The sequence below is a fragment of the Eretmochelys imbricata genome, chromosome 3, assembly GCF_965152235.1.
Source record: "Eretmochelys imbricata isolate rEreImb1 chromosome 3, rEreImb1.hap1, whole genome shotgun sequence".
Classification (NCBI taxonomy): domain Eukaryota; kingdom Metazoa; phylum Chordata; order Testudines; family Cheloniidae; genus Eretmochelys; species Eretmochelys imbricata.
Window position 1 is genome coordinate 39,650,768 of NC_135574.1, and position 19,382 is coordinate 39,670,149.

The 19,382-nt window shown below is 39.5% G+C and overlaps 1 protein-coding gene across 1 annotated transcript in view; it reads right to left on the reverse strand.

The window, feature by feature from the left end:
• Positions 1–268: 268 nt before the first annotated feature.
• Positions 269–19,382, reverse strand: part of TDRP (testis development related protein) — a 34,613-nt gene continuing 15,499 nt past the window's right edge. The window contains exons 2-3 of the mRNA XM_077811472.1: positions 3,936–4,039; positions 269–614 (exon numbers count right to left, since the gene is read on the reverse strand). Coding sequence (XP_077667598.1) covers positions 269–614; positions 3,936–4,039 — 450 coding nt within the window. The remainder of the gene's footprint in view (positions 615–3,935; positions 4,040–19,382) is intronic.

A 19,382-nucleotide genomic window follows, 5' to 3' on the forward strand; every position in this document is an offset into this window, starting at 1 on the left:
TCTTTTTGGTAAAACCAACAACCCAACATACTTCAGAGTCTGAATATGAAATATAGGCACAAAATAGGTTCTCCATCTTTTCAGTGTGGAAAACCTAACTATCCAACAATGTAATAAGAAAATGTGAGAAAAAAATCTCTAACAATTTGAATAAAACAAAGTACTGTATAAAGGTGCAATATTGAGCAGATTTAATTTTGGTTTAAATACACATATAAATCATGGAACTTTTCTATTCTTATTTGTAAAGTATTTCACATTATCCATGTCATTCTAGTTCTTCCCAGTTATCAGTAAGGTTACCTTTGCTCTGTCTTCTAATACTAACCAGCTTTCCCGCTGATTTGATACTCCACCTGGAACTGTTTCCTGAGCTTGCAAGGTTGGTGTATTTTGTGGAGCCTTTGGTCTCATCTTCCCAGCCTGACCAGGATGGATAGTCACTTACAGTATTGCCTGCATCACTGATAGGGTCTCCAGCAGTAATCTGCGGTGGTTCCCACCCTTCAATCTGATCTGGTTTCCTGCTTTGGATGTTCTGTTTTATTGCCAAACTGTCCCAAAATCCAGATTTCTTTTCTGACTTCACATCTTCTTTTAATTTTAAATTAGTGCTAGAGAATAACAAAAACGTATTATTTAAACATTGATGTTTCTCCCCATTAAAAACTTCAAACTCTATTTAAAGGACATTTATTCAAGATAGCAAAAGATAAACTTTCCTAAACTGGTTCTGCCAAATCAACTCAGTAGAAAGAAGTCTGGGGATAATTTTCACACACCAAAGAAATACTCTGACACAAAAAAACAAAGGCATCAATATGAGCATTTGAAATATTTTGCACCAAATTCCATTATCTTTATTGATAAGGAATAGGATTCCTTACTCTATGAATGATCACGCTGAAATCAGTGGAATCGCTTGTTAAGTAAGGTGCTACTCAACCTGATACTCTGTACCCCTTTGTACTTAATGCCTTAACTTACCCTTGCACTAAACCAGCATTTGTATGTTTTTTTTTAAAAGGAGCCAAGTTTTGAGAGAGTTAAATTTTGTTTTCAACCAAGTTCTAAAGACTTTTTAAAGTGTGTTTATAATCATCAATGTGTGCGGAACACATTGCATCCTAAAAATAATATGTTCCAGTTTTCTTTGAGCAGTTCATGGAGAAAAGTTCAATTATCTAAACTACTTTGTTTGACATAACACATGTATATGAAGTTATGTAATTTCATTTCTCTAATTAAGCAAAGTGTACAATGGTCATTTATAATACTAATGTAACTGTTACATTTCAGTGAAAATCTTGTCCTACAGAAATAGCAATAAGGTCATGCAGTAATTCTTATATATTAAAATTATGTTTGCACTTTATCCAAAGCTGAGCATGCAGACACATTCACTAAGGTTAAGATGTCACCCCATGATGGTGACCATGCCATGCTAACATATCCAGGCTTCATTACTGTCAGCTTCAGATAGAGCAGCTCGCCAGACTTCTGGTCCCAAGCAAGGTACAGTGATATGATAATCTAGAACAAGCTAAGTGGGTGAACGCAAGACAAATTAGGTGTTACAATTCAACCAAATCTTATGGTTTATATCTTTTTATTACATTATTTTTGAACTATACTTAACAACATTATAGCATTCAATTAGGTAAATTTACCCCAGTGATAAAAGGAAATAAATTATGAAAATGTTTATCATTTGCCAACCAGCTTTAGTATTCGGTCACTGTAATGCTAAGTTTCATACATCAATTGTCACCCTGCCAGGTTATGTCCAAAAATATTTAATGTGCATTGAAATGCTTTTATAGTTACCGGCTTTCCTGAAAAGATTTGTACTATATTGGCCACAATGCATTGCCATAAAAATCACCTTATGAAATCTCTGCTAGCTATATTTCTCTTTCAAAGGAAAGAGGGACCTTTATACAGGGTATTTGAAATACAAATTTAGATTTTCAGCTGTGTATAGATTAATAAACTTAATATTTGCAGTGTACAGCATTTCAAAATGCAAAATGTCAAGTGTTTATACAAGTAAGTTTGTATATAATTAAATAGTAAGACACAGAAGATCGGGTACTAGTGCTGATACATACATAACCTTTGATGTGCAGTGAGTTATGAAGTGAAGCAGATTCAAAGTTTCCATTACCCACTAATAATGCACAAATGTCCTTATTGCAGTTAAAGTAAGCCATTGACTATAGTCGGGGAAGAGGGGGTTAAAAAATGAAAACACTGTTTTAATTTCAGTTTGCAACCTCCGAAATAGGGAAATTATTAATACCCCAATTAAACAGAAGTGACTGAATATCAGTACTTTAAGAAATCTTTCCTCTGTTATTAAAACCAAAAATCTGTTTTAGCTATTTTAATCTCATAGACTCATAGATTTTAAGGTCAGAAGGGACCATCATGATCATCTACTCTGACCTCCTGCACCTTGCAGGCCACAGAACCTCACCCACCCACTTCTGTAACAGACCCTAACATCTCTGGCTAAGTTACTGAAGTCCTCCAATCATTAATTAAAGATTTCAAGTTACAGACAATCCACCATTTACATTACTTTAAACCTGCAAGTGACCGGTGCCCCATATTGCAGATGAAGGCAAAACACCCCCAGGGTCTCTGCCAATCTGAGCCAATGGAAAATTCCTTTCCAACCCCAAATCTAATTAGACCCAGCCATAGATTTCCCAGTGATTTCCTCATTTTTCATAGCATGATCACTTCATTTTCTATAAAATAAAAATAAAAAAATCAAGAGCTGTTTACAGCAAAATTAACCTTAAAGTTCAGTTGTACTCTGAAAACTGATTAAAAATGACCATGTTTTTCCATGTTTACAGAGTCTCAATTTCCATATCATGTGTGCTCGCTTTACAAGTCAGAATATATTATGCAACTGGCAATTCTACAAACTCAACCTGAGAATCTAGACTTAAGCTGGGTTCTTTCCTTCTCACATTAGCATTCCATAAGTAACCTGGGATCAAAGTGTCTGTGTAACTGTTGTCTTCAGGTGTAACTTGATTGGCCCTGTCACTGGAACTTAGAAAACAATTATACTAAATGAAGCACAAGAGCGAAAGAAAGTTGGATTCTTTCTAAGCTGTGCTTGCTCTGGAGTGTTATTAAGAATAAAAATAGTCAAAACATTTTTGTTGCTAAACTGAATCTTTATATGCAAGGAACAGATATGATGGATTAGAAAGTACCACTTTACACAGTCCCTTTTCAGTGTCCAACCACATTATAAGGACTTATTTGAGAGGGTTTTTGTTTTGTTTTTGTGTTTTTTAAAGAAAAAAGTAATACTGGCTTAAAATTTCAGAGTGCTGCTATTGGTTATCCAGCAATTCACTTGCACCCCCAATCAGTTACTTAATTTTGATTTAAACAGAAAAATCAGTCAAAAGCATTAAAAGAAGCTTTGAACTGATTTTTTCCACTACAAAATGAAATTTAGTTGACTCAGAGGAGGAATTACAGGGCAATAGGTATTATACATATAGGCTTGATCACAGTTTAAAGTGCTAAATTATACCTAAGAGGGAAAAAAAATTCAAAAACTTTTAATTACTTTCTACAGTAGCTTCATTCTACAGTAAAAGGCTGTTATTCCAACTATATTTATTGTGGCTGTCCCCCCAGTATGTTCAGGAAATCACCCAGCCTAGTAGAGCAGCCCCTACACATTTTAAGTTCAAAGCTTAAACAAGAGATCAAATTTGAAGAATGCAAATTTAACAGTTTCAAAAATATAAACCATTTAGCTTTCTGCAACTTTCAATAGACTAGTATTTTTTTTTCTAAATTGGTTCTTTAGACCCTACCTTTACTAACTCCAGTGATCCTGCAGCTATTATCCTCAGCTTGCTGATTTCCTAATTCATTTGCCACTAAGTTTTACTTACCCTTTTGATTTTGGAGACTTGCATTCTGCTAGCAATTGTTGTTCATCGTCTTTATTGAACATAGAGGTCACTTCTTTCCAACCCCGAAAACTTGCACTCTGAACCTACACAGGGTAGTAAAAATACCAATGAAAATGCATTACAAACTTACTCCCAGGGCTTGAAAAGCCCACTCCCTTATGGCAAGTATAAATAAATCTTTTCCAGGTAGTTACCATCAGCTTACACAGAATCTCTTTCTCCTCCTTCCCCCCATCTCCCAATCATTCTTCTGAGAGAAAGGCTTTTCTTAAAGACATATCGTGGGCCAGATTCACTGGTCCATTAAAGCTACTTTGCACCTTAAAACCAGCTAAGCTGGCCAGTGAAGACAAAAGTAGTGGCTCCTATGACACCTCTGTGACGGGTTTGGTCATAGAGATCCCCTTGGGACTGTCACCTGATGTGCTGAATTCACCTCTGAGCCCGTTTTCCCTGCCAGCTTGGGACTCCAGAACCCTGCCTTGTTGAGCCAGACACACTAGCCTGCTGCAACACAGACCCAGGGTCTGGGCCACGCCCACAAAGCTGCAGACTTGTGAGCTGTTTTTAGTTAAAGTCTGTCTCCAGCACACAGACACCCAGCTCCCAATGCAATCCAAACCCCCAAAAAATCCGTTTTATTCTGTATAAAACTTATACAGGGTAAATCTGTAAATTGTTCTCCTCTATATCACTGATATAGAGAGATGCACAGCCCAATCCTTTCCCCGGTACAGTCCTTGTTAGTTCAGCAGACATCTCAGGTGATAAGCAGAGGTTCTCTCATGACTGGAGATGGACTTCATTATCAGGTGACATGGTCACATGTCACTGTAAAACCCCTAGTCTCCATTCTTCCTGGGTTGGCCCACACGTACACAGGAAGGCTTTCAAATAACTAAGGACATTTACAACTGATTGTTTCTGGAGCACCCTTAATGGCCTCCATTTAATATGTTTACATCAGTGATATAAGTTTATATCTTAGTCTCCTAACTCCAGATATAGAAATAATGCATGCAAACAAATAGGATGAACACAGTAAGTAGATTACAAGCTTTCTAATGACAGCATATAAAGGGTGTTTAACATGAAGCATATTCCAGTTATGTCATATTCATAAGCATATTTCCATAAAGCATATAGAGTGCAATGTCACAACCTCCATTCCGCTTTTCTTTTTCTGGCACAATTGGCATACCTACGGTGTCTCTACATCTGGGCATTCACAGCTACCAGACCCCTTTCTTGGGGCCTGAGGCTATTTTATGCCAGAAACATAACCCAGCAGTCTCATGGCCTTAGGATTTGGGGAAGGCAAAGACAGTTTAAAGCCACCTGTCAGCCTTTCTCCATCTGTGCTGTGGTCCTGCACAGATACACCAAAGACTGGCTCTTAGCCCTCTGGTTGTGAAGATAATCTTCCAAACATGACCACTGTGTAAAATGATGTCTTCCCAAGTCTGCAGACAGACAGCTCCAGTACGGACAGAACCCTAAGGTTTTCAAGCTACGTGCTGGGCAGCTTGTGCTTGAAACAAAGGAAGCACAGGCCGCATGGCAAAAAGACTATAAAAGGCAGCTGCATCTTCTCCATTTTATCTCCAGTCCTGCTTCTTACCTCTGGAGGAACTTTGCTACATACTGAAGCTCTGAACAAAAGGACTGAATGACCCATTCAAGCTGTGAATGTATTCCAGGGGGACTTTCAAGCCAGCAAACTCACCAATACTGCTAGAAACCTGATATATGGATTTTGAAGTCTTTGTTTGTATGTGACTGTTTTACCATTTAACATCTCTCTTTTTGTTCTTTCGTTATAATAAACCTTTAGTTTTAGACACTAAAGGATTGGCTGGCAGCATGGTGTTCTGGCTAAGATCCAGACCTATACTGATCTGGTAATGTGGCTGACCCTTTGAGGTCAGAAGAACATTTTGTATATGTGAGCAGAGTTTTTAAAACAACTTCTCTCTTTACTGGACCTACGTGCTGACTGGGAGCCAGAGAACTGGAATGCAGTAAAGGGGTCTGTGTGGTTTCTTTTTTTGCTTCTTGATAACCAGTGTGGGGAATCAGACGTGGAGTTTGTGACTGGTTGAGGAGAATAACTTCAGTGTTACCCACCAGTCTTGGGAGTATCTGCCCTCCCTTTTGCAACCTGCCCTGACCTTGGCATTTCCAGTGAGGGCTGCCCTAGGCATCCCGAGTCACACAAGGTAGCGAACAAAGTGTCAGAAGAGAGAGAGAGAATTATTACAATCGCCTTTTATCTTTTATAATATGATCTAATTATAAATAATTTATTTTTCCTTAGCAAAATGGCAGTCTAACCCATATGAAATCATGCAATCCAACCTAAATTACAAGTGGTTTAAAGAGGAATTGTAGGGATTAAAACAAGAATTTTGCAGATTTAGCTCCAAACTCACTTTTTACCAGTACTATTCCTCAATTCAGAATTGAGATGTGCAGTTGAAACCTCTGCATCCCTAACCTGCCTTGCACTGTTTTGAGAACTCCTCCAGCAATGCTCTAGCATGATAACCCAGAGACCAAAGAACAAAATGTTCCAAAGTTGTAATTTTCCCAGTGAAAGCCTGGTAATCTCTTTTGTGTTTTATTTTCAATTTAAAATATCTAAATTAACTTCACTGAACTTGATACCGATTTGAAGATCTACATTTGGAATAATTAACAGGTCTAGTACTCCAAACCGATAAAATGTATAGGTCTGCAGATGCACTTTAGAGAAAGAATGAACAGCCAATCTCGTATCTGTCATGGTGTTATTCAATAAGAATATAATATCCTCTTCAGAGAGCTATGCCTTTTCAACACATAGCAATTTACATGTTCACAAAAAAAAAGGTGCCTTCAACACAAGCCTGCGCTCTTGGCAGATATATAGCTATGGTAACAGTTCTGTAGTAGAAGTCTTTCAAAAATTATTTACTATACTTCCCATCCCTTAATGGAAACTTCTAAAGCTTATTCAGAATTTCCAAATTTAAAACTTCCAGTTCAATTTATAGAAGGGTTTTAACATCCAAAACAGCATGAATATAACTTTTACTGAAAGTTAAACATGCTGTACATCGTCTGCGACTAGGACCTCTCTCGGTCCTCGCACCCAGGCTATATCTAAATCTGGCAGATAGAATGGATAGAAATTTCTTATTTGAATATTAAAAATATAGCAATAGGTATATACTACCAACCACCACACCAGAATGGTGATGGGTGACTGTGAAATGCTCCAGGAGATTAGAGAGGCTATAAAAATTGAAAACTCAGTAATAATGGCAGATTTCAAATACCACCATATTGACTGGATATGGATGCAGGAATAATATTTCTAGACACCATTACTGACTACTTCTTGGAGAAACTGGTCCTGGAACCCACAAAGGGAGAGGCAATTCTTGATTTAGTCCTAAGTGAGGCACAGGATCTGGTTCACGAGGTAAATATAGCTAAACTATTTGGTAATAGCGAGTGTAATATAATTAAATGTAACATCCTTGTAGAGAGGAAAATACCAAAGAAGTCCACCACAGTAGCAATTAACTTCAGAAAGGGGAAACAGACAAAAATGAGGAAGCAAGTTAAACGGAAATTAAAAGTACAGTCACAAAAGTCAAATGCCTGCAAGCTGCATGAAAAATTTTTAAAAACATTATAGAGACGCAAATGAAATGTATATCTCCAAATTAAAAAACAATAGTAAGAGGACCATGGCTAAACAACAAAGTAAAAGAAGTGATTAGAGGCAAAAAGGCATCCTTTAAAAATTGGAAGTAAAATCCTACGGAGAAAAATAGAAAGAAGCACACACTCTGGGCAAGTAAAGTGTACAAGCATAATTAGGAAGGCCAAAAAAGAATCTGAAGAGCAACTAGCCAAAGATTCAAAAACTAACAGCAAAATATATAAGTGTACATCAGAAGCAGGAGGCCTACCAAATAATCAGTGGGGCCACTGCACATTTGAGGTGCAAAAGCAGCTCTCAAGGAAGATAAGGCCATTGCAGAGAATCTAAATGAATTCTTTGCATCAGTATTCACTGCAAAGGGTATGAGAGAAATTCCCACATCTGAGCCATTTCTTTCAGGTGACAAATCTGAGGACCTGTCCCAGATTGAGGTATCAGTAGAGAAGGTTTTGGAACAAATTTATAAATTAAATAGTATTATGTCAGGACCAGATGGGATTCACCCAAGAGTTCTGAGAAAACTCAAATACGCAACTGCAGAACTATTACATGTGGTATGTTACTCATCACTTAAATCAATTTCTCTACCAGATGAATGAAGGATAGCTAATGTGACACCAATATTTTAAAAAGGCTCCAGACGCAATCCTCGCAATTACAGGCCAGTAAGACTAACTTCAGTCCCAAGCAAATTGGTAGAAACTATAGTAAACTATAAAATTACGAAACACATAGATGAACACAATTTGTTGGGGGAGAAGAGTCAACATGGAAATCATGCCTCACCGATCTACTAGAATTCTTTGAGGGGGTCAACAAACATGTGGACAAGGGTGATCCACTGGATATAGTGTACTTGGACTTTCAGAAAACCTTTAACAAGGTCCCTCACTAAAGGCTCTTAAAACAAACTAAGCAGTCCTGGGATAAGAGGAAAGGTCCTCTCATGGATCAGTAACTGGATAAATGATAGGAAACAAAGGACAGGAATAAATGGTCAGTTTTCAGAATTGAGAGAAGTAAAGAGTGGTGTCCCCCCCAGGATCTGTTCAACATATTCATAAATGATCTGGAAAAAGGAGTAAACAGCGAGATCTACCCCCAATGAAGATAGATGTAAGAAACCTTTCTGTACAGGTATTATGGCGGAGAATGGTTTGGAAGAGTCATCTGACCAGAAGGCATGAGATGCATTGTCCTAGGGATGGGGGTTCCACCACCACCACTCCCAAGAACAGGAGACAGGCGGTGGTGGTGAGGGACTCCCTACTAAGGGGGACGGAGTCATTCATCCACCATCCAGACCGAGAAACTCGAGAAGTGTGCTGCTTGCCTGGAGCTGGAATTCAGAATGTGACTGAGTGTCTGCCGAGACTGATCAAGCCCTCGGACCACTACCCCTTCCTACTTCTCCACATGAGCACCAATGATACTGCCAAGAATGACCTTGAGCAGGTCACTGCAGACTATGTGGCTCTGGGAAGAAGGATAAAGTAGTTTGAGGCGCAAGTCGTGTTCTCGTCCATCCTCCCTGTTGAAGGAAAAGGCCCTGGTAGGGGCCATCTAATTGTGGGAGTAAATGTGTGGTTGCGCAGGTAGTGTCGGAGAGAGGGCTTTTGATTCTTTGACCATGGGATGTTGTTCTAGGAAGAAGGATTGCTAGGAAGAGATGGGATCCACCTAACAAAGAGAGGGAAGAGCATCCTCACTTGCTTACCTAGTGAGGAGGGCTTTAAACTAGGTTTGCCATGGGATGAAGACTAAGCCCTGAGGTAAGTGGGGAAGTGGCATACCTGGAGGAAACACAAGGAGGAGGGTGCAACAGGGGAGCCCTCCTGACACATATTGAGAAAGTAGGGCAATCGGCTAGTTATCTTATCTGTACACGAACACAAGAAGTCTGGGAAACAAGAGGAAGAATTGGAAGTCCTGGCACAGTCAAGGAACTATGATGTGATTGGAATAACAGAGACTTCGTGGGATAACTCACATGACTGGAGCAATGCCATAGAAGGGTATAAACTGTTCAGGAAGGACAGGTGAGGGAGAAAAGGTGGAGGAGTTGCACTGTATGTAGGAGAACAGTAAGATTGTTCAGAGCTCCAGTATGAAACTGGAGAAAAGCCTGTTGAGAGTCTTTGGGTTAAGTTTAGAGGCGAGAACAACAACAGTGATGTCGTGGTGAGTGTCTGCTATAGACCACCAAACCAGGAGGAAGAAGTAGACAAGACTTTCTTCGGACAACTAACAGAAGTTTCCAATTCACAGGCCCTGGTTCTCATGGGAGACTTCAATCACCCTGACATCTGCTGGGAGAGCAATACAGCAGTGCACAGACAATCCAGGAAGTTTTTGGAGAGTGTTGGGGACAACTTCCTGGTGCAACTACTGGAGGAACCAACCAGGGGCTGTGCTCCTCTTGATCTGCTGCTTACAAACAAGGAAGAATTAGTAGGGGAAGTAGAAGTGGGTGGCAACCTGGGTTGCAGAGACCATGAGATGGTCAAGTTCAAGATCCTGAGAAAAGGAAGAAAGGAGAGCAGCAGAATACGGACCCTGGACTTCACAAAAGCAGACTTTGACTCCCTCAGGGAACTAATGGGCAGGATCCCTGGGAGGCTAATATGAGGGGGAAAGGAGTCCAGGAGAACTGCCTGTATTTTAAAGAAGCCTTATTGAGGGCGCAGGAACAAACCATCCCGATGTGCAGATGGAAAAGCAAATATGGCAGGAAACCAGCTTGGCTTAACAGAGATATCTTCAGTGAGCTTAAACACAAAAAGGAAGCTTACAAGAAGTGGAAACTTGGACAGATGACTAGAGAGGAGAATAAAAATATTGCTCAAGCATGCAGGGGTGAAATCAAGCAGGCCAAAGCACAATTGGATTTTGCAGCTAGCAAGGCATGTGAAGGGTAACAAAAAGGGTTTCTACACATATGTTGGCAACAAGGTGGTGGTCACGGAAAGTGGGGGACCCTTACTGAATGGGAAAGTCAACCTAGTGACAGATGATGTGGAAAAAGCTGAAGTACTCAAAGCTTTTTTTCCCCTCAGTCTTCACAGACAAGGTCAGCTCCCAGACTGCTGCACTAGGCAGCACAGTATGGGGAGGAGGTGAGCAGCTCTCAGTGGTGAAAGAACAGGTTAAGGACTATTTAGAAAAGTTGGACATGCACAAGTCCATGGGTCCGAATGCAATGCATCCGAAGGTGCTGAGGGAGTTGACTGATGCGATTGCAGAGCCATGGACCATTATCTCGTGGCGATCAGGGGAGGTGGTGGATGATTGAGAAAAGGCAAATATAGTGCCCATCTTTTAAAAAGGGAAAAAGGAGAATCTGGGGAACTACAGACCGGTTAGCCTTGCCTCAGTTCCCAGAAAAATCATGGAGCAGGTCCTCAAGGAATCGATTTTGAAGCACTTGGAGGAAAGGAAGTTGATCAGGAACAGTCAACATGAATTCACCAAGGGTAAGTCATGCCTGACCAACCTGATTGCCATCTATGATGAGATAACTGGTTCTGTGGATATGGGGAAAGCAGTGGACATGATATACCTTAACTTTAGCAAGGCTTTCGATATGACTAAGGGGGGAGATGACTGAGGTCTATAAAATCATGAATGGTATGGAGAAAATGAATAAGGAAGAGTTATTTACTCCTCCACATAACACAAGAACCAGTGAACACCCAATGAAATTAACAGGCAGCAGGTTTAAAACAAACAAAACAAAGTACTTTGTCACGCAATACACAGTCAACCTGTGGAACTCATTGCCAGGGGATGCTGTGAAGGCCGAAAATATAATTGTGTTAAAAAAGAATTAGGTAAGTTCTTGGAGGATAGGTCCATCAATGGCTATTAGTAGAGATATTCAGGGATACAACCCTATGGTCTAGGTGTCCCTAGCCTCTAACTGCCAGAAGAGGGAAGTGGATAACAGGGGATGGACTATTCAATGATTGACTATTCTGTTCATTCCCTTTGAAGCACCAGACATTGATCACTGTTGGAAGACAGAATACTGGGCTAGATGGACCACTGGTCTGACCCAGTATGGACGTTCTTATGTGCTAATCATCTGTAAGATATATCCTTTCCTATGCACAAAACTAAAACTCTCATTCAAGCTCTCACCATTTACATCTCAATTACTGCAACATCCTTCTCTCATCCTTCACACATACAACCTTGCCAGGCTCATGTGCATTCAGAATACTTCTGCAAAGATCATTTCCCTAGCCCATTGCTTTCACCATGTCACCTCTCTCTTTGCCAGAGTCCACTCCCACTCCACCACCCACTATCACATCAAGCATAAGATGTTTGTTCTCATTTGCAAGACTCTTCCCTACCTACCATCTCTCATTTGTTATATAGAATTCAGCCCTCACCTACAACTGGGCCATGATCTCAGCCTCTATTACCCACTTGTTAAATTTCCTGGAAGCATCTTCGTACTTTCTCCCTTACTGCCCCTCATACTTGGGAGGAGCTCCCGGTTAGGGCTGCCACCTTTCTAATTGCTGGTAACTGGACCCCTGAGCCCTACCCCAAGGCCCCACCCCGCCTCTTCCCCAGACTCCACCCTTCTCACCCTATTCCCCGAAAGCCCCACACATGCTCTGCCTTCCCCGCCAAGGTCTCATCCCCATTGCTCACTCCTCTCTCCCAACGCCACTGGATCATCTCAAGGAGCCTGCCTTCAGGCAAGAGGCTGAGCCGGGGCTGGCATGGGTTAATGACCCCGTACCTCCCTGCCACCCCATGGTAACCAGACTTTTGGTTCGAATGCTATTTAAAACCGAGCACCTGGCAACTCTAAATGGCACCTGGACACAGAAGCCAAAAACTAGACTGTCTGGGTGGCAACCCTATTCCCAGTAAATATCTGCAATACTAACTCATGATTCTCCTTAAAAACCCTCCTCAAAACTCTCCTTTGCCATGATGCCTACAAAAGACTTGACAACAGTTAGGCTGCTGGTGCACTGAGACCACAGCCTATCATGCTCACCAACAGTCTTATAGTTTCCTTGTACCTCCCTCCAATAGGAATGTCTGTATCCATCTGTTTCTTTCTTGTCTTTGTAAGCTTTTTGGAGCAGGGAGAGTCTTTTTCTTGTGTGTTTGGGGGGAGGGATAGCTCAGTGGTTTGAGCATGGGCCTGCTAAACCCAGGGTTGCGAGTTCAATCCCTGAGGGGGCCATTTAGAGATCTGGGGCAAAAATTGGGGATTGGTCCTGCTTTGAGCAGGGGGTTGGACTAGATGACCTCCTGAGGTCCCTTCCAACCCTGATATTCTATGAACCTATCAAAATGGGGTCCTGGTCCATCACTAGGGTTCCTAGGTGCTATGATAATACAAATTAATAATAATAGTGTGAGTAAAAGAGGAATCCCTAAAAACCATTAGGATTAAAAAGTTTCATGCGCGCACACACACACAAACTTCATTTAATGACAGTTAAATTTGAATCAGGACACATCTCACCAACTCAAAACCTGAAAAGCATGGAAATAAGTTAATGGTAAAGTCTCTTGTGTTCCTTGCCATTTTCACATTGTCTCGCTCAGCAAAATTCACATCTCGTTCAGTAAAATTCCCCAACCCTCCAAAAGGCCTTCATTTCCACCTCCAACAGAAACCAAAAAAACAACGTGTACTTAAACTTCCTCAAACTCGCACTGTGGCGCAGAACCTTAACAGTGACCTCAAATGCTGTTGCACAGATGCTCTCTCCCCAGTGTTGGTCATTCTCCCCACCGTGCTGACTGTTTTCTCCAAGCCCTTCCCACTCTTCCATCATGCTCTTCCTCCTCACCTTTCCACTGTCTCTCTGTCTAGTTAATTCCTTCCTAACATAACCTCACTGAAAGCACTGAAATAACAAACCAAAACGTTGTGGAACTAATATGACATTTGCAACCAACTCATTGTGTATTCTGCTTGAAAGTTCTATCCTTTTCTCCTACCCTACATATGACTTTTCTATTTACATTGTAAGTGCTTTGGGGCAGGACTGTCTCTTGTTCTGTATCTGTACAGTGCCTATTACTATGGAAGCCTATTCTCAATTGAACCCTAGACATTATTGTAATAAACATGATTCATAATTGTATCAACACATTGACTATCACACATTCAATTCATTTGGAAAGTTATTCTACCTTAACTTTGCTGAGATCATTGTTAGAGTGGTGCACTACCATCAGAGTATGACTAAGTTGGAACACATATTGCTTCATATCTCTTGGAAGTAGAAATACAAGGAATTTACAAGGTTTTTTGCCTATCACATTATTTCCATGGTTTTCAGGTTTTGAGCTCACAGGTTGTGTCCCAATGCAACCTTAATTGTCACTAAATGAAGATAGTGTATGTTTATTTCTTAGTGTTTTATACATAAGACACACATTCATTCATACACATGCACAGGGTTGATGAACCTTAGCAGATAGTTCCCCAGGATCAGGGAAATTAGAGGGGGAATTCACAAATGACTGAAATGTGAAAACACCTGCATTTTTATGTGTCAATTTACACATAATAGTTCTTAAAACTACAAATGTGTGTTACAGGGTGTTTTCTCATTGTGCGAATTAAATAAAATCAGTTGTTTTTAAAAAGAAAAAAAACTTTGTAAACAACATTTGTCACATACAGCCATAACATCCCTTCACATAGGTCAACAGCAGGATTTGAACGTTCAGACCAGAAATCTACCATTTGACCTACAAGAATAATTGCTAGTCTCTACTTAGTTCAGCCACTAGCGTATGATTTTATGCACACTCTCCCAGTGTATACATCTATTTTCTAGACAACAGTAGTATACTGAAGATCAGAAATTCTTAGTTCAGTACCAGGAGAAGAGTGTGGTTTAGCAGTTAGAGTCAGAACAACAAAATGTATTCAACTGCACCTGGATAGCTAGGATTTGAGTCTATCACATTAAAGTTCTGGGTTCTTCACCTGCAGTAACCTGAGGTAACCATTATAATTTATTTCTAAAATAGGTAGCCAGCTCATACATGACTGCTTTCTCAAGCAGTTAAGTGCATGGGAATAAAAGCTGTAGCTGGTCAAAAAAAAATTTAGGAAACATTTTGCCAATCAAACCAAAATATTTTGTGGAAACGTATTGGTTTCAACTAAAATTTTGTTGGAAAGGTTTCTCAGGTCGAGGCTGGAATGTCTGGTCTGAGACAAAGAGATCCCTCCAGAATAGCCAAGACACGCATCTCACTTGTCTGATTCAGAGCAGCGACTTTAATCTGCATCTCCCACATCCTAAGTGAGTGCTCCAACTATTCAGCTATTGACTATTCTGAGAGAGTGAGTTGCTCTCATGATTTTCCACAAAAAAAAAAAACAAAACAAAAACAAGCCCAACATTCTGAAGGTCTCATTCCTCCAATGAGGGAGGAAAACAAATGTCAAAACATCAGCATTTTTTGTTAAACAGATATTTGTTTTCCCATCAGTCGTAATATAAACCCCAGTAGTACACATGAGATTTAAACTCATGAACTCCTCTTTCAAACCTTCCCCTAAACTACTGGGGAATTTAGTAGGGGAGTGTCACTTTCTACCCACCTCCCTAGGCGTATCATGTTATGTTGTTACTGATAAAAAGGCTTGGTAGAATTTGATTTCTTTTGGTTGCAATTTTGATGGATAATATTAATGTTTATTTTGAGCTTTTTTTTTTTTTTTTTACACTATTTTTATCAATTGACATTTTCACAGTGGGGGAAATTATGGGAGGGATCAGACAACAATGATGTAATGACCATACATGATGAGATTCAAAAAGTTAAGAATTTTATAAAGCTTTAAAATACAAACTGTCAATATCACATGTCAAAAACCACAAATTAAATACTCTTAAATCAAACTTAATTTCTAAAGCAGCATTTTTCTTACTTTGTCTATCTGTAAATTTCAATGACCATTGCTGGAAATATTTTTTAGTAAGTTTGTGTGTATACTGTGAAATCGACATTTACCAATAAAAAACTAATCCTTCCAAGCCTACTGATAAATCTGATAGGTTTGACTTGGTGCATTTCTTTTCAGTTACAGCGAGAAAGTGAAAAATCATGACCCAGATTACCTAACATATAACTGATATTGTATTAACCAGAACATGAAGAGCAGCACATGAAGAAAAGCACAAACCCTAAAGTATTTAGATTTCCAAGGGGTGTCGAAAAAGAGGTAAGACATCCAGTAAAAAATTTAAAAAGGTCATTTTGCAAACCTTATAATTTTCTCTGTAGAAACCCAATTTTCAAACCACCATGAAAAAGTCATAGTAGTAAAAATTTACTTTGTTAATTTTTTGTCATTGTAATGACATTTTTACAAAATAAAGGTTTAAAGCTTCAGTTAAACAGAAAAATTCTCACTCAACCTTACCTACGAAGTTATGACCAATGATTTCATAGTTAGTTTGCAAGTCTCCACTGTCAATGTAAAGGTCAGGAGTGGGTATTCCCATCTCTAGAAGTCTCTTTTCCATAAAGTATTTAGAGAGAAAAATCCATTGTAAGGGTAATTAGATGATTTGTAGATCCCTAATCTCTTTGAGTGTTGTTTCACATCACTGATGAACAGGAAACAATCTAATTTCCACAGCTTATTGGTATCGTTAGCCCAAACTCAGTTATATATTCAAACACTGACCTTTAAAATTAAAGAGATGTAATTTAACAAAGCTATAATTCAACTAAAAACTCTTGTCTGACAAGAATATAGAATACTATTAAAGACTATATTTGCCTGTGATATTAGCCTTTTAGAAAGGTAACTTTAAAGTGGACCCATCAGGGACCAGGATCCATCTTACAGATTACAGTCAACTGTTCTCATAGAACAAAGCAGAAACTAATGAAGGAGCATCCCTTTGAAGTCCAATACTCACCAATAGAACTAGAGGTATGTCAAGGTCTGACCTATGTTGGCTGGACTCATAAAAGCAAGGAGTGTTCCCTTCAGAGAAAAGCCAGCCACTGCAAGACTCCCCCTTTCCTACCCTATCTGCCATTTTAGGTGATTAAAGGACTGGCCTGCTGTAATGCAGTGTCCCACACAGTCCTCCTCCTGTACTGTTCAAGATCAATAGGACTAATCATTAAAAGTCAACCAACTAGCATCAGGGAAACCATCTTCTCTTTACAGGTTTCTAAGGATCTGAAGCCCTCGGAGCAAATTCCTCCACTTCAGCTGGCCAAAACCCCAGCTCCAGCAGTACTCTACTTTCTGTACCGTGAAAAAGCTGCCTTTAATTGGCATAGCTGAAAGTGGAAGCTTGCACAGTCACTTCCACAACAGGAGGCAATCTGCTGCTCCATAGTTGCGTTTCCTCCACTCTGCCAATGTTTCCAACCTCATCACTTATCTGTTAGATTCTCACAGTCTTCTGTGCCCTCTTTCTTACAGCATCCTCTGCACAATACAATCTCCCTGAACTCATCCACAGGCCCCTCCCTATTCTGTCCTCCTTCAAGTCCTTTTTGAAATACCTTCTGTTATGTTGACTATAATGATTCAAGTTGACTTCTATATAAATTGCATATAGATTGCTTCCTATTATTCCTTTTCCTCAGACCTCTCTGTCTACTTATTTGGATCTACTGTTTTCCCTTAAATTATAAGATTCTCAGATGAGGGACTGTCCTTGTGCATTTAGAAAGCCCACTTGGTGAGCACTATCAGAAATAAATAACAGCTTTCCACAACTATACGAATATTTACTCAATGTAGTATGACAATGCATATTATGCTAGATTTCTATACTAAGCAGGCACCTTTGTTAGCCAATAAGAAAGAAATGACACAACATAACATCCTTCTGAGAAGGAGTAAATCGTCACTGAAGAGTCCCTTTTAAGTTAATTTTACTGCCAAAGGTACATAATTCATCATTAAAACTGTGCCAAAGGGCCAGAATGGGCATGAAGAAATGGAAGCTATGAGAATGAGTCACAGTTAAAAGGAAACAGAGCAGGAATTCTGACAGTGGTTAAAAAGGCAACTGAAAAAACACAACCTAGAAGTCTGACACATTGAGTACATGATGAACCTCCACTAAAATATTTAAATTAAATTAAACAAAAATAAAAATGAGAGACAATTTGTAAATGTAACTGAAGGCAGGATGGCAGTCATTAAAATATACAGAATAAGGTGTGAGGCAGATGGAGACAAATAAGGTGTCAAAAACAGGAGAGTAAAATATGTTTGGGTTGTTGGGTTTACTACAAAAAATTAATTCCTTTTTAAAGTAAACACTGGTTATAAATCTGACTGTAAACAACCCAGACATTTTCCTCTTCTGCCTGATTACATAGACTCTAAGTGCGGGGAGCTTTGAGAAAACAAGAGAGGGTCTCCCTGCTCTCAGTTCTGGTGCCACAGCAGTCCCTGGCTTTCAAGAGTAACAACTGGAGAAAAGTCTTGCTTGGTCATAGGATGGAGAATATTCTGTGCAGACGGAATCTTCAGAGAATTTAACTGCCAAACTCTTAACACGCCTCTACTTATTTGTGAACTGAGTTTTTCAGAGGTTCATAACTTGACCCAATTTGGCCATATTTTCACTGGAATAGCTTAAGGCACACTTCTGACACTAAGTCAATCCCTTTGCCAAATTCCAGGCCCATTCCCCAACGCATAGATGCACTAGGGCTTTTCAGCAAAGAGCTGTAAGAATTTTTTTCACCTGGGCAAAATAACATATTTTCTACTAACTATGATCTGAGAAATGAGTGGACTGTTTGCACAGAAATTTTTCCACAAAAATTCAGCCTGATACAGATACCTGACGTCGAAATTTTTGCTCCAAATGGTTGAAGTTTGGCAAAGTTATAAGCAACTGAAAACAGGGTCTTATAATGGAAGGTGTCAGGCAACCTTAACTACAAGTGTTGCTAACTCCACTGTCTATAATAAATACATTAGGCTTTATTGCAGGGATGATATAATATAAAATAAATCTCTTATCCAATCTGGAGCTTGCCCCCAGATACCAAAAGACAAGAAACATTGTTTCTGGACTCAGCTGCTGACAAAAGGCCGCTCTACTCTGTGGTTTGAGTGGGCTGGAGCTCCAGCCTAGGCTGACTTCATATCCACCTGGATGTGCTGCAATTTCCAATACACATGGTAAAAAGTGACTTACTTACTTCCCCACAAACCAGTCCACTCCATTTTTTCCAAAACTGGTCTGTTAATCACAGTGGGAATCACGAAATTCCCTCTCCAACCACACAAAACTTCCAGCTGTGCTTTACTGTCCTTAGTTATATTGATTCAGTACAGGGATTCCGCTATAGCCATGAAGTACATGAATGGCCTCCCAACATGCGTAATTCTTTAACTCTTTATCAAAGATTAAATATTCCAAAGAACCTCACTGCATCACATTTTTAAAAAGTTTAGATTACCCAAATAAAGAACTGAAATGATTCTGCAGACACGAACAGTTGGAGAAAAAGGCAGTTAAGGGAAAAGGCAGGGTTGCCAAAAGATTTCTCTAATATATCGGTTTAACAAAAGTTTGTATGATAATGACAGCTCACTGATTTAGCTGGTGAAATGTTTCCCTGAAACCAAAACAAGGGTTACAAGTCTTTACAAATGATTAAGAAAGTCTATAAAAAGTCCCAAAATAGAAACAATTTTAAAGAATTATTTTTCA